General features: G+C 33.9%; 1 protein-coding gene across 1 annotated transcript; it reads right to left on the bottom strand.

Moving 5' to 3' along the window:
• Positions 1 to 1,095: 1,095 nt before the first annotated feature.
• Positions 1,096 to 13,329, bottom strand: capn2l (calpain 2, (m/II) large subunit, like). The gene is made up of 21 exons (XM_058761650.1): positions 13,020 to 13,329; positions 10,515 to 10,584; positions 9,461 to 9,579; positions 8,049 to 8,182; positions 7,794 to 7,962; positions 7,540 to 7,623; positions 7,063 to 7,148; positions 6,197 to 6,271; positions 5,945 to 6,105; positions 4,729 to 4,898; positions 4,574 to 4,585; positions 4,208 to 4,419; positions 4,091 to 4,127; positions 3,942 to 4,007; positions 3,793 to 3,850; positions 3,359 to 3,423; positions 3,173 to 3,241; positions 2,986 to 3,064; positions 2,792 to 2,908; positions 2,652 to 2,710; positions 1,096 to 1,544 (listed from the first exon to the last, which is right to left on the bottom strand). Exons 1-21 carry the CDS (start codon positions 13,254 to 13,256, stop codon positions 1,521 to 1,523), a joined length of 2,103 nt encoding a protein of 700 aa, XP_058617633.1. The 5' UTR covers positions 13,257 to 13,329; the 3' UTR covers positions 1,096 to 1,520.
• Positions 13,330 to 16,556: the final 3,227 nt, after the last annotated feature.

The following is a 16,556-nucleotide window of genomic DNA, read 5'->3' as shown; positions in this document are numbered from 1 at the left end:
AGCTGCCAAAAAGAAACCTGTCACCTCTAACAGCATTACACTGTTTGCGGGCCATTATGTTGACTAAAACACCACACCCAAATGTCGTAGTTGAAGATTATATTTCAAACCCAGTGGTATCAATAGGTGTTTAGTCATACCTGTACGGTGCTAGGACACTTGAGCTGCGGCTCAAGACTGCTCTATAGCCTACTCAGTTTAAGAGCTGCTCTTGCGCGTGTGATCTTGCTTATTTAATCTCTGCATATGGATGCCGCTCATTTTCATGCGACTTACATAAAGTTTGCCTTCTGCAAACACTGGTAAACGTCTGGCAAAAGTCATTTGTAGAGCTCCTCTGCTGCCTTCTGCAGGTCATTCATTGATAGTTCAGAGTGGCATGCTATATAAAAATTTTGCACATTTTTTTCACGTTAAGGACAAATCTCTATAATAGCATAATTAACTAAACTAACAAATATAATAATATTACAATGCACACACACAAATATAGACTACACTGATAAAAATGATTTTGTGGTGAAGTAAATACTACAGAAAAACAAATGCAATTTCTACATTAAATAATTTAGTTTAGGCAAGAATTTAAATAAAAGAGTAAATTCAATATTAGTACTCAATTTAAGCTTGTAGAATTTAAAATTTGAACTTATAAGTATATTTTACTTGGAATTATTTGTTATTTTTACAAATATTGTTTAAGTAAATATCAACATCATGATCCCGTTGTTCCCATCATGCACTTGGGCATGAATAATGAATAAGGTAATTTTTTTTATTTTTTTTGCTGTTTTCGAGATGTATTTACACTGTTTTATGGTTGCTTTTGTTGTTAGGTGAAGTAACTTGCTGTTTTGTGACATCTGGAGTTCATTTTTTACTCAAAATGACCCATTCGCACTCAAACACCATTTACTGATTGTCACCGTCATTGTGTATCATGTGCCAAGTATTGAGGTCTCTGTGTTCATTCAGTTAATAACTATATTGAATCAACATATTACCTTAAAATGAATAATACATATATAGTGCTAGAAATAGATATATATAGAGCTACTATTGTTCTAGACAGAAAGACATGATGCATAAGGACAGTGTCCTTAAAGTCACAAGATTTATTTACTTTTGCTTATGATTATATATATATATTTTTTAAATAGAAAGACATAAAACAGCTATGTTTGCACCCAACATATTTTTGTCATCTATCATAGTAGTAATTCATTAGCTAGTAAGTACCCTTCCATGAACTGTACAACAAAATAAGCAATAGCCAACTAGCTAAACCACCATAATATGAATTCTATTACACTGCACAGGAACCCGGTTCTTATTGGCATATGAAGATGGTGATCAGTTCCATGGAGGCCTGGAGATCATACATCATGAAATATTATTTTGCTTTATGTAAGCGACGTCAGATTTTCCTTCTGTCTCTGGTTTTCCAGGGATGTCAGTGTCTGTGCAGTGTGTAAGAAACTATTCAAATATCCACCCAGCTGTCCAGAATCTGCTTTTCCTCAAAGCATGGAAAAATTGAGCCACTAGAGAGAGACAAAATACAGTTGTCATGTCAATGTGTCTTTGGATATATTTGGAAGAGCATCCTACCATACCTTTCTGATTTTTAACTTAAACCTTTAGAGACTGTTGTGAGTTCCGAGGTTGTTAATGGCATCTCTTTGCATCATTTTAAACTAGTTTTTAAATGATCATTGTTTAACAGTAGAATTTGTGGTGAAAAACTACATTTCCCATGATGCTGTTCAAAAACTTCCACCAATCAGAGAGTCACGATCAGCAAATTGGTTTACAGGAAACACCCTCTGACATGAAGCACAGCAACTGATGACTTTAAACAACGTTAAATACACATTTTTCAATTTCACAATTGTCATTCGCAAATGCTTCATGGGATTGTAGTTTATTCCTTCATTAAAGCGGTTAAGAACACAGTCTTTGTCCAATTTTTAAATACTTTTTGCTTCAAATTTAAGTTTGTGCTGCCATGATTCACCTCGTAGCTGGTTGGTTTGGATCATGGCTTATAATACTTTAAGACTTTTTAGAAAATCCACGTGGGAAAAATTTATGGAAATATATTTCTGCCCACCTTGTTGACAAAAGCTATTTCCACTAGCCCCGCCCACCAATGTCTGGTTGGCGTCGACAACGTTACAAAAGGCAAGCATTATACAAAAGGCTCAGTGGCGTAGAATGTAAAAGGCAGTTGTATCTTTTGACGCGATCAACCCGAGTTCGAATCCGTCTTTTGCCGAACTCATTCGTCTCACTTTTCCCATTACACGTCAGAAAGACATTAATTTCAATAAAAATGAAGGAATTATTTAAAAAATGGAAGTAAAGTGCTTCATGGGTATTTAATAATAAAGTGTTTATCGCTTAGCGGTCGGTGTAGGCAGGGCTTTATTGTCCCAATATAAGGCGGCATCCATGAAATATGATAATTTACCCTCTAAATGTTATTATTTTGCTGTTTTATAATGTACTACAACAGCGAGGTGCAAACATCTGCCATTTTTTGTATAAAAAAAGTATATATAAAAAAAAACTTCATAAACATGCCATAACTAGATTCTAGATTGTTCTAGAAATCCACTGCATGTCAAATGACTAACAGATACACAAACCTCAAAAAAGTTGAGCTCTATTGTGCCATTCTTGTCCTTGTCCAGCATTTTAAATGTTTCTGCAAATGAGAATGTGGATATGTAAATACAGAATATCACATATCAGTCTTTATTCAAATGCAGCTGTTTCTGACACTCACTGAACATGCTTTCAAGGCGCACAACACAGCCGACAAAGTTGTCAAAGTCGATGGTGAGATTACAGTCGCTGTAGCGCGTGACCATGATCTGGTGTAGAGGGTTGTTCAGAGAGAAGCCTGTACAAACAACAAGAGGGTGATTAAACGAAAGCGGATTTGTTATTTTTGTGCGAACTGTTCCTTTAATATCTGACCTGCTTTCCCTAAGGCATCCCTCATCTCCATAGAGCTCATTGTGCCGGACTTGTCCTTGTCGGTTTTACCGAAGACGTCCTGACAGAACACAAACACAGGCGGACTGCAATGTTACAACATTTTATAACAGTCTGCCGCCTTCGAAGAAAGATTGTACAAATAAATGATACCAGGATGAAAACATACCAGGTACACCTCAATTTTAGTCCAGAGAACCTTAAATTCAATGATGCCCAGTTTTCCACTGCCGTCTTTCTGAGCTATTAGTAAAGGAAAGAATGGACTAGAATAGTGCAGAAATAAATCTTTCTAATTATTTTGATAAAACTGATCCATTTCAAAAACATCTTGTGCATTGATTCAAAAGGATACATCCAGTAAGTTCACCATGTTGCGGCAAGTGTCCAGACTAAATCCATCAGTTTTAATGTCTTTGCCTTAAAAAAAAAAGTTATTATAAATGGTCAATAATTAAAATATGAAATGAACAGGAAACGGGTAATCTATATGTAAAAACAAAACTATTTATATTTTATTGATATCTATAAAATATTAATTTCTTTACGTTATATTTAACAGATTTTACAGTGAAAACATTTATTGTTATATATTGTTTTATTTATCGATAATACCTATAAAATATTAATTAAATTATTTATTAGATATTTTACAGATTTAAGCTAAAACATGTTTTTATTTATTTATCGATTGATTATACCTATAAAATATGATTAAAATGTTGTCTTATATATTTTACAGATGTAAAATAAAAAGCAAAATGGCTTGTAAAAACTTTCAGAGCTTACGTTTAGATATCACTTTGTTCAGGATATTTTGCAGCTCAAATGCTGAGATTTCAGCATCCTTGTGAAAAAAAAAAAAAAAGATTTATAGGTTTATAAATATTAAAATGAGCAAAAATAGTATAATTAAATCATTATCCTGTAATACTCACCGCCCCAGCAAGCTGTCCAAACAGTTTCTTGAACCGGCTATCAATATCATCCTCATCCACGTTAATCTATGAAAAAATAGCACTGAAATAATTCACATTTGTGTCATAATACAGTATTAAATTCATATTGGACACATGGAGAAATTTACCTCAGGAACGTTGGACTCGACAGGGTCATCAAGCTCTCTAAAAACCAAACATATTTTCAGTAAAGAAAAATAGACTTTCATTAAAACCAATCTAATTATTGTGGGCCAGGAACTCACTGGAACTCTGCTTGTTTCTCAGAGAAGATGCGAACACAAAAGTCTCCATCCTGGTTGGGCTCGAAGGTGGACGGTACGATGAGATACTCGCCGGGGGGCAGACAGAAACGAGAGCAGACCTCACGCAGGTTGACGAAGGTCTCAGAACGGGCCGCTGAAGCATGTCGCACGAAGAAGTTTCGGTCCAGGTGGACGTTCCTCTGCCCGACAAACTACAACAGAATATTGCAAATAGAAATTTGATTATTAGTGTTAATTTCTGTGTAAATGATCCCTTTAAGAGCTATGAAAACACTAGTGGATTTTGAGATTATGTAGCAAAAAAAAAAAAGGGTGATTTTGTGCTTCAGTATCTGCAGTCCATACCTCGTCAGGAACCTGTTGACAATAATAAGAGAGAAATATCAATTTAATTATTTATCTTTGTGAAATAATCAATTCAATAGCTTCTAATAGTTCTTGCAAGGAACAAGCAGGAAAGTGGATCAGACTACTTCCAGACACGACATTAGGCTGCTCACCTCGTAGATGGCGAAGCCGATGGTGTGCATGTCCTCTCCGACTTTCCTCATTTTGCGGCGGTTCTTCTGGATCAGACCCGCAACGAAGCTGCAGCCCACTTCATTATCAGTCGGGTCGTCGTCCTGCTCCTCCAGCTTGATCAAAAACTGAGGGTTCATCCAGAACGAGTCTGCCAGGAACATAACGAAGGTCAAACACATTTATTTTGCTGTTCTTTAAAATACTAAACAAAGTTTGTTTTGTTTAGTAATTTGTTTGTTTTTTTCTGTTGTTTTTATACAGTTTTCTTTTGCTTTGCTTTTTGTTTTGTTTACCATTATTTATTATTTACCTTTGCTTTTTTTTTTACTGTTTTTAGTATTTTTTGCTGTTTTTGTTTAGTATACATTTGTTTTTGCTGTTGTTTTTGATAGTTTTGATTTGTTGTTTTTAGAAGTCTTTTTTTTGCTGTTGCTTTTGTTTAGTTTTTTGTTTGCTTTTGTTTTGTTTTGTTTTGTTTTGTTTTGTTTAGTATACATTTGTTTTTGCTGTTGATTTTGTTTGGTATTCTTTTGTTTTTATTTTGTTTTTGCTGTTGATTTTGTTTGGTATTCTTTTGTTTTTATTTTGTTTTTTTGCTGTTGATTTTGTTTGGTATTCTTTTGTTTTTTATTTTGTTTAGCTTTATATATTGCTTTGTTTTTTATTGCTTTTAGTATTTTTTGTTGCTTTTGTTTAGTATATATTAGTTTTTTCTATTGTTTTTTTTTTGTTTTGTTTTGTTTTAGTATAATTTTTTTGTTGTTTTTGTTTAGTATTGTCTTGTTCAGTCTAAGTTTTGTTTCCTTGGCCTCTTTGAATGTTCTTGTTTCCTTTGTCCCCTTGGTTTTCATGCACTGGTCTATTTGCACGATTGCAGATTACTTTCACCTATTTCTAGTTCAGTTCATTGTTATTGTCTGTGTACTTAATCTAAACAATTTTCTCAGTTCATTGTCTAGTATTGTCTTTGTGCGATGTGCAAAGCTGTCATGTTTATTTTCTCTCTGTGTGTTTTTGTCTTAGAGCATTATTGTTATTTTTTCTAAACAAAGTTAAAGCTGCATCTTTGTTTTTCCTTGCCTCACCTGCACTGTGACAAGTACTCTTTTATTTTGTTTTGTATTCTTGGCCAAATATTTAATGTAATGTAATATACAGTATCATATTTATCAGACAGTTGATTCAGTTCATTACTAGGGTAATTCCTGCAGCCTCCAGCAGATGATCCTCTCCTCCAGTTGCCATCAAACTTGGACAGCGCCCACTTATTAACACTGTCGTCTGACAGAGCATCAGGGGTCAGATTACAGATCTCCACCCGCGAGTAAAGACGCAGGAAATCAGAGAACGACATCCTGGGATGCAGAGAAATATCTTGTCAATGATCTTAAGAACATCTTAATTAAAATGTCCAAAAAAAAAAAATCAACAAATATCACAGATTACCAGAACTCTCCATCTTCTGCTTTGCAGCTCAGTCTCTCACGGTCGCTATCACTGATCTGCCGCAATTCTGATGACCTACAGACCAATCACATGAATTTCAGTGAATTTCCCGGTCATTGTTTAGCTAAACTGTTATATTTGACTTGAATAAAAAGCTTATTTTGCATATATATTTTGCTAACACTCAAAAGTTTGTGGTTGATAAGACTGTTTTTGAAATAAGACTCTTATGCTCACCAAGGCTGCAAAAAAAAGTATATATATATAGAGATATAGATACAGATATAGATAGATAGATAATAAAAACAATTATATTGTGAAATATTATTACAACTTAAAGCTTTTTTATTTTATGAAAACAGCAAAGCTGAATTTTCTGCAGCATTATTCCAGTCTTCAGTGTCACATAATCGTTCAGAAATCATTTTAATATGCTGATTTATGGCTCAAGAAACATTCCTTACAATTATCAATATTAAAACCGTGATACATTTTTTCCAGGATTCTGTGCTGAATGGAAAGTTCAAAAGAACAACATTTACTTGAAATTAAACTATTTGTAACATTATAAATGAGTTACAAATGCTCGACATCTGTTGATTTTGTTGTGGAACGAGGAAGTTAGGTGTATACTGCATGAGGAGGAGGATGGGCGGCACTCAACCTCTCCTTCCTACACCCGAGGGCTGAAGGGCTTAAACAGAGTTCCTATAGCAACTCATAGCAACATGTCTGAATAGGGCCACAGGTGGGTGTGGTTACTCTCTGCGAAACCACAGTTGGATTTCAGAAATAGAGCTTTACATGCTTATTAATTTACAGACATGTAACATTGTGTGTTTTGAAGCCAACACCGGGTTACCTACCCATCACTCCAGGCTCCGGTCCACTCCACCTGCCCCCAGGGGTTCCTGATCCGGATCAGTTTGGTTAAGTTGCCCCTGTACTCCACCTGTAACATTCAACCATAAATTATATTCCATACGCAAACCAATATAAAGGGATCACCAAAAATGGTAGTTCTGTCATCATTTACTCACCCACATGTTGTTATAAACCTGTATGAGTTTCTTTCTTCTGTTGAACACAAAAGGAGATGTTCTGAAGAATGTTATTACACCAAACAATTGATGGTACCCATTGTCTTCTATAGTATGGAAAAAACACTATGGAAGTCAATGGGTACCGTCAACTGTTTGGTTACCAACATTCTTCTTTTTTGTGTTCAACAGAAGAAAGAAACTCATACAGGTTTATAACAACATGAAGGTGAGTAAATGATGACAGAATTTTTATTTTTGAATTAACTATCCCTATAAATATAAATATTAGTCACCACTAACCTCTTCGGCTCCTGTAACCGAGTAGGCGTGTCCTTTCACCAGTTTCTGACTAGTAATGGCCTCTGAATCAGCCGAGTCAGTGATCTAAACCAAACCGAAACAAAACTAACATCATTAACAAATACACAACAGAACTGGTTTTGCACGACTATCAATTCCAGTTCACTGACAGTTACACAACAGATCCAGTTACACACTCCTAGTAATTACAAGGTTGCGCAACTGAACACATACGTAAATATGAAACTTCTCACATCTATCGAGCAGCCCAGCAGCGAGCCCCAGCTCAAAGCCTTTTGGATGGTTTTGAAGAGGTTTGGACCTGCTTTTGCCAGTTCGTGGACCTCAGCGATGCCTCCAGTGAAATCCTCAAAGCCCTCAGTGGTGGTGCCACCAGACAGAGCTTCATAGCAGCCATTCAGCCTGAGGACAGGAAGTAGATTTTCATTATTATTTCTGAGGAAGTGTAGTTCACAGGCTAAATGAGTTTGAATCTACTGACTACTCACTTTGCATACGCCTTCTCCAGCAGGGCGCTCCAGAACTCAGAGCCCTCGGCGGAGTGGACGAACAGCAGCTCTTTGTTCCTAGTAGGCAGACGGTCGTCAATGACCACATCCACCCATTCACCAAACTGCCAGAACTGAAGAGACAACAGATATATGTCAACGTTAATGGAACATTTGACAAACATCTTCATGGAAAAATGTCATGTAGATATATAACAGCATGGCTGTTTCTGAATGTATGGTAACTAGTGCTGTCAAACAATTAATCGCGATTTATCGCATCCAAAATAAAACTTTATTATGTGTGTGTACTGTGTATATTTATTATGTATACATAAATATACACACATACAGTATGTATTTTGAAAATATTTACATGTTTATACGTTTATATTATCATATTCTTATATCTTATATTATATATAAATATATTTAATATATAAACATAACATATTTTTCTTAAATATATACATGCATGTGTTTGTATTTATATATAAATAATAAATATACACAGTACACACACATATATTATGTAAACAAAACGTTTTATTATGGATGCGATTAATTGCGATTAATCGCTTGAGAGCACTAATGGTAACAAATGTCATTGTAGCTTAATAATGAGACACATCCTTAAACAATGATGAAAATAACTGTGACTTTTACATGAGACAACAACTTTGCATAAATAACAATAGTAATACCGCAACTAGCTACATAAATGAATAGATAAATCAATATTTAAATAAATATTATAATTAATAATAATACATATTATTATTATTTTAAACTGTATACATGGTAACAAATTGCATTTTAAGAGAGAAATGTGAACTTGGTCTGAAGACAACTTAGCTTAAACAACAATAGCAATACTAAAAAAATACTGCTACTACTAATATATAGATTGTGTTACTAATGTCCAAAACAAATAAAACAATAATTGAAAATTAGTATCTTAGTAAAAATAAATAAATACAATTTATAATGTATATTAACTTATATCAAACGCAAACAAAGCGTTAATTAAAAATTGGTTGAGGATATTGGTTAAATATTAAAATAAACTATATTTCTAGTAAAAAACGTTTAGCTTAATAATGAAACAGCCCAAAATAATGCTAAATATAAATTGGTACTTTTATATCAGAAGACAACTTTGCATAAATAACAATACTAATTGTGCAAATAAATAAATACTAATAATTGAGTAATAGCATAATTATATATAACGTATATTGTTTAATTAATATTAAGTTAAAAAAGCATATAAAATAACAATTAAAAAATGGTTCAGAATATCAATTAGCAGACAGTTCTGTATTAGTAGTGGCCATAGAACAGCAATATCATTCATAGTATTTGTAATATTTTTGGTTTGTTGGCTTTTATGTGAACAAGAGACTATTAACCTGGAAATGAAATATTCCAGCGTAGTCACTGTCAAAAGTCTGTCCAGACGGGACCACACGGGCGAACACATCCTGGTTGAGGGTAAGAGACGCGATGGCAGCTAGAAGCCAACAGTCACCTGGAAAACCAGCAGGATGATGTGATATCATATTGCATTCACTAAATCTGCAGCTCACTATTGCAAACGGACAGTAACTGCATTTTAATTGATTTTTTTATTCGATTTTACAGCTCATACTGCAAACACTTAAAACAATGACACACTACAATATCGTTGGTAAAATGCAAATTCCTATTGACATAACCCTTAAAAGTTGTTCTGGCATGTTTCAGGACACACACATTTTGTAAACTCATTTGCATCACAGAAATGTCCTTTATCACCAATAAAGTCACCAGGCATTGTTCAGGCATTGTCTGATCAGGACTGAAAATTTTCAGCTAATTATTTTCAGCTACAGTGGAAAACTACAGTCACCTGACTCCTGGGGCATGTTTGCATGTGAGAAAACAGTGGCGTGTCATCCAAGACAGGATAAAAGGACGCCAGTATTTGTGTTTTATGGAATAGAACAGGTTTAACGGGGCGTGTATGTGTGAGTTTGGGACTTAGAGTTGCTATGTAGACAAAAAGGTTTTGCTTTTCCCGTATTGTACAACAGGAATTCCCTTCCATACCGCTGATTACTCACCCTTTGGACCAACATTTTGGGTGAACTGTTTTTTTTAAGAACATACAGTATGCAATTAATAAAGTTCCCAGATATGAAAAATTGGCTGTTGAATCATTGATGAAATATGAATCAGAATGAATGAGTTTGCTCAAACAGGGTGTTTCCCTGTACAATTCTAATGATTTTCAATTACTTCCATCCGCCATCCAAAGAAACTTCCTCAACCAGAAAATCTGCTTTTGTGGTTCAGTGTTTCAATGGCTTCTGCTGGTTATTCTATATGGGTCAGTTTTTACGATCTTTTGTTATCATCATTTCTAAAGTTTCATTGTACACTTGCTCCACAATGGGCAAATATATCACAGCTAAATTGACTCACCCAAAGCACCCTGGCAGATGTCAGTTCTGGACGCTCCTCCACTGATGAACATTGGGTTGGATGTCAGTTGCTGGATGACAAAAACAAGCATTCCAAAAACATGAATCACTGGTTTACCTTAACATGAGATGAGTTCAATGAAACTGAATGAAAATGATTAAACAAATGGCTCTTTATAGGATACTAAAGAGAGCTAACTAACAGGGTTGCAAATTAGCTTAAATAACATTTAATTCAGTAGGAACTTAAGATTTTGTGGTTGTTTTGTTGGCTTGTTGTTTCATTAATAAATTAATTTTATCATAAATTAAAGAAAATATTTGCTTGATTATTTTTTTATTACAGTTACCTGAGTAACAGGGTTGAATGGCTGAGCAGTCAACACTGAATTTTGTGCAAAAATTGACAATGAAAATTAAGTTATTTTGTCTTCCTGCCATGGGAATAGTCCGAGTTATGTTTCCTCTTGGGGTTACAATTTTAAGTTACATTTTCTATAATGTGGGGAAATCATGCAGTAACAGGGTTGCAAAATTAGCTTAAATAACACATAACTTAGTAGAAGCTAGAAATTTTGTGGTTATTTTATTAGTTTGTAGTTACTGAATAATTAATTATTTTAATCACAATAACCTGAGTAACAGGGTTGAGTGGTTGAGCAACCAACACTTAAATCTGTAAAAACTGACAATGAAAATTTTATTATGTTTTCCTGCCATGCAAGGTCCAAATGATATTTCATCATTAGGGACAATAATATAGAAACAGGGTTGCAAAATGAATGCCAGAACGTCAAATACTATAGGTTTAACCGGTGTAATCTTCAGATAATTTTACTTATGCAAATTAAGCAGACAGAGACTAATTTAGTCTTTCAGTTCGAACCATAATGCTTTATTAAATACTAAGTCATTAAAATATTGTAGAGTATATAGTATAATACATTAAAATGCTTTTAATACTGTTAAATGTTCTTCTAATAATCATGCATATATTATTATATTATTCTTTCACATTTATTTAATACATGTTAAATATTTAAAAATCATTAAACAATACATCTTTAGCATGTATCAGTAGGATAGTTGTGTATAGGTTTATATTGTTTTACTTCATTGATGTATGCCTGTATTTATGTAGCACCGTGGTCCTGTGAGGCACGACATTTCTTTCCACTGTATGCCCCCGCATGTAGCGGAATGACAGTAAAGCTCAACTTGACTTGATTACTATAAATTGTACTTATATCAATTTTATTAAGTAACAGGGTTGAATAGTTGCGCAGTCAACGCTGAAATTTGTGTACAAACTGACAATAAATAATTCTCATTGGGTGTTACAATTTTGAGGAATGTTACATTTTCTGTAACGGAGGAATATCATGTGGTAACAGGGTTGAAAAATGAAGGACACGGCTAAATATTAGCTTATTCAATCGTATTATTTCAATTATTAATTAATTTTTACTTGTTAAAAATAAAACAGGCTGTGAGTCAAACTGTCACCATTCTTGAATACAACAATAACCATCCATCATATGAGCAGTGAGGATCATATTCACTTTAATTGACTCTAAAAGGTTTTCTGGTAAGTAGTAATGCATCATGTGGATCACAAAGCATAAGCATGCAACATTTAATGTGCTAATTCTCTTCGGGGAGTATATTTTTCCATGACTTCCTGGTCTGTTTGGCTCTGAAGCAGTTTGCAAAGTTCAGAGTCAGACTAACATGCAATGGCTATGCATGGTCATAATAGAGTAGACTCTAGTAGACTCTATTATGATCTTTCCTGGCTGCCGGGATGGTGTTAGAAAACACATGTATTAAAACACTGATGTGGATATATTTATCGGTAGTACAGTGATATCATGATGACCTAAACCTATGGACAAGTGCAGCTTCCTGATCACAGTGCCTCAAAAAACAAACGATGACAAACACACCCAGATACAGGAAGCTTCAGACGCATAGTCAGTTATAATTACCAAACACAGAACAACAAGACAAGATGCTCAAGGCGTGATGGCCTAGAGCAAACAAGTAAGAAAAGAAGTCGAAGTCCAGATTTGAACCTGGTTCGAGAAGAATGTGTTTTGCCATTGTAATGACGGGTGTGAACACTTCAACCATGCAAAACAGGTAAATGTCAGCACAATAAATGCCAAAGAAATATGAAATCAAATCAATGGATAGGCTACAGGTTTAACCAGTGTAATATCAGATATTATTTTATGTTATGTAAATTCAGCAAATTAAAAGTAGGAATAAAGTCTTTCAGTTAAGACATTTTTTTTTTAAATAAAACATTTTTAAGTATATAATTAAAGTATAATAAACAATATATTTTAAATATGCATTTAATATTCATGCATGTATTATTTTACACATTTCTGTAATATTTTATATTCATTATAGGCTATATGTTGCAGTGTTTTTTATTATTTTTTTATTTTTTTATTACCTTTGTTAAATGTTATTTATTAAATTATTGTGTTACACCCACCTTTGGTCTCAGCCACTCAAGCCCGCGCACTTTAGAGGAGCTTGGTCCCAGTTCCTTGAACCCGAGCGCAGATATATTGGCTTCAAACGTGTCATCCAGAAATAGGCGTCCGCTCTCCAGACACTCGCGCTTGAGCGCTTCATAGTCCTGGTTGAGGAATTTGACCGCATGAGCGTTGGTACCGATGCCCGCTGCCCGCGCCCGGTTCTGCTGGAGCTTCGCTGCGATTCCTGACATCTCTGCGCCTCCGTCACAACAAACAGTGAAAGCACACCTCAGATGACAACGCGTTAAATGGAGTGGGCGTGGTCAGGGGCGTTACTAGTCTTAAATCAGTATGGTGCATATTTACCTATAGAAGGATGAGCTATATATCCAATTGACGGCATGTTGACAAAATTTCTGTGGAAAAACTAAATTTTATCATATTAAGAAATCTGTAATACTTAATTCATATGATAAAGGCGGTCTGAATTTGATTGATTTTAGCTTTCTAAATAGTAACCTTTTGGCTAAATTAGCTAAGACAATAACTTCAAAATCCTTCATCTGTCTGGAATATAATTCCTCAGTTTATTTTCTCTCATTTGGGTGGTTTAGAATTTCTTTTAAAATAGAAAAACTTCCAATCAAACTTTCAACAAGTAGGCTAGCTACTTGCTACCTGGAGTCTTATTTATAAACACAACTTTTACCCTCATAGTTTTCTTATATGGAATAATGTCAATATTCTGCATAGAAATAATGAATAATATCTTTATTTTTTCACAATTGGTTTAGTAACTAGTTGTTATTAGTGAATCAGTTATTTAATAATGAAGGGACTTTACTTATGTTTGAAGACTTTATCTCAAGATACGATTTACCTGTTACATTAAAAGAATTCAGGGTGCTTACTAGGGCCATACCTGCAGGTGTACATGCTGTTCAAAAGCAGTGTACATTGGCACTTTCTGTCTGTCCTCCTAGACCTGAACATACCTCAGTTGGCTCTATCTGTTTCTCTGGGTTAAAGCTTAAATTCCACATTCATAAATGCAAGTTTATGAATGTGAAATTCATAAACCTCTTTTTATAGTGCTTGAAAAAGATATTAAAATGTATGTAGATGTGATGTCAAAATCTAAAAATAGTAAATCAGTTAAAATGATTAATATATGCTCCTCCTTTAACATTTTCACATAAAATAAAATGATTTAATGGTGCTTACCTGCAAAGTATTAAAAAAGTATTCTGTATTAAAACTGCATTTATGGCAATGTAAATATGTATAATATATATTTGTCTGTAAACTGATGCTTATGTACCCTCTCAATTTTTTTCTTCTATTTTTCCTTGTTCCTTCTTGTTGAGGCGTGTGAAATGTTTTTGTTATACGGTTGGATATGGCGTTGTACATGCTATTTGTTGACAATAAAGCATTATAAAAAAATGATGGGCTATACAGTATATGATTTTACTAAATATATGTGTTTATTATCTGTTTAATTATAACCTAAACATAATTTGCAAGCAAATCTACACCTTTCCTTTGATGAATGCAAAATAAACATGTGACGTCATGACAACTTTTTACACATTAAAGGTGGAAAAAACATGGAAAACTTAAAACAAATAACAAAATTGAAGACGTATACAGTTAAGCATGTTTTAGAATATATGGGAACTGTGGACTGGAAAAAGAAACATATAGCTTTCAGTTAGCTATTTATTTAAAAAAAAAAATACCATCTAAGAAGTGGGCTCTTTACAAATTAAATGACATTATTTTATGCATAAACTTTTTTTAAAATAATAAAGCTCTAAAAACATGTGGCTACTGTCTTGAAAGCACTGAAATGTTGTATTTTTGTGCCAGTTAATGTTGTTAATAATAAGACTAATAGACCTATTGTCTAAAAAAAACTGCATCTCACACATTTAGCCAGATTTACACTCTAAAGACTAATTCATATGACAAGACTAAAATCTTCAAAAATTAACTTTCAAAATGCTGGTGGCAGTAATAATATTATGCTTATACAATGCTGAGATGAGAGGGGTGAGAACCTTACGCCCTAGTGACATTTTTGGTGAAATGGAAATATATCAAATGAAAGCACTTAATGAGCTCTTTCTAGCAAAAGTACTGTCATCCATGAGTGTATACATTTTTATTATAAACAATTGCAATCAGTACACAAAGTCAGATCAAATATGGTAAAATGTTTGTTTTGGCTCTCCTGTAAAGTTGGCGAAATGTCACTTACGCCTTTTTGGTTCTCACCCCTCGAAATGTACTATGTTTTATAAACTATCCTATTTACTGAAAACTGCTCTAAACGGTTTAGTGTGAGTTTGAATTACTCAGTCGCGAATCGACTAAAATAGATTAATCCGTTTAAAAACTGTTTATTGAAATGAACGACTAAAATTAGTCATTCTAGCAGTGTTGGGCACGTTACTTACTAGTTAGTCACTTCTCACAAATAGTAACTGAGTTAGTAACTGAGTTACATCATTATAAAATTAACTAATTACCAGGGAAAGTAACTATTGTGCTACTTAAAAAAAAAAAAAAAAGTTCAAATATGTCAAATAAGTTGGCTGGCCCCAATATTAAATTTGTTAAATGAATGAAATGAACACTAAATAGAATAAATTATTATTATAAAACATTGTACATTAATCTACACTATTTATCTACTGACACTTAGTATCAGTCAGTCAAGCATTATAATATGATATTATGATAATTTATGGTGAAAGAACTTTAGTAATTAGAATAACCAAGTATGAATGCATATTTGTCATGTTGACTGAATTTAGGACTGGTGGTGGTGCTTAACATATTGTTTGTCATTTAGTGTTTCTATAAAAAAAAGGGGGAAAAAATTGATAAGATAACAAAACTACTACAAATTCTACTACTAATAACAATATAAAACGCACTAGGATTAATGAGCTGCTGGGTTCATGAATATTAATCACGTAATCTGCATTCGCTCGAATTGATTTGCTGAAATCAAAACAGATATGTAAGCGCCAGCCAGTGAGACTGTCGTTTGCCTAATTCGTAATTCTTTTGATTACTTGTTACTGAAAAAAAACTAACGCCGTTAGTAACGCCGTTTATTTATAGCATCGTTATTCCCAGCACTGTTCATTAGTGAATCGCGCATCGCTAGTTTTGATTCTAAACATAAGACGCCACATGTTTGCGGAAATTGATAGTTGAAAATGATTGTCAGGTCGGTATGGTAATCGCAATCCTCAAACGTGTTTATCATTTACTAGATCTCCAGACTTAAAATGACGCAAGCGTTAAAAAAATAGGAGTTAATCCTGTGTCGACGCCTATTTGTGTAGGCTAATATCCATACTTGATGGAAGACTGTGTAAAATTGGTGAGTATATGCGCAGAATACGCAAGCTGCGAATGGCCCCCTTGCTCTCAAAGATGTTTTCATTTTAATTTCGTTTTTGCCTGGTTTCAGCCCCATAAAATATAGCTACTGGACATCATATCAACCTTAGTTTTTAAGAGCGTTCGTGGCC

This window comes from Onychostoma macrolepis, chromosome 22 (assembly GCF_012432095.1).
Source record: "Onychostoma macrolepis isolate SWU-2019 chromosome 22, ASM1243209v1, whole genome shotgun sequence".
NCBI lineage: Eukaryota > Metazoa > Chordata > Actinopteri > Cypriniformes > Cyprinidae > Onychostoma > Onychostoma macrolepis.
The sequence above is the reverse complement of the archived record's forward strand: the minus strand, read 5'-3'. Positions and strand labels throughout refer to the sequence as shown.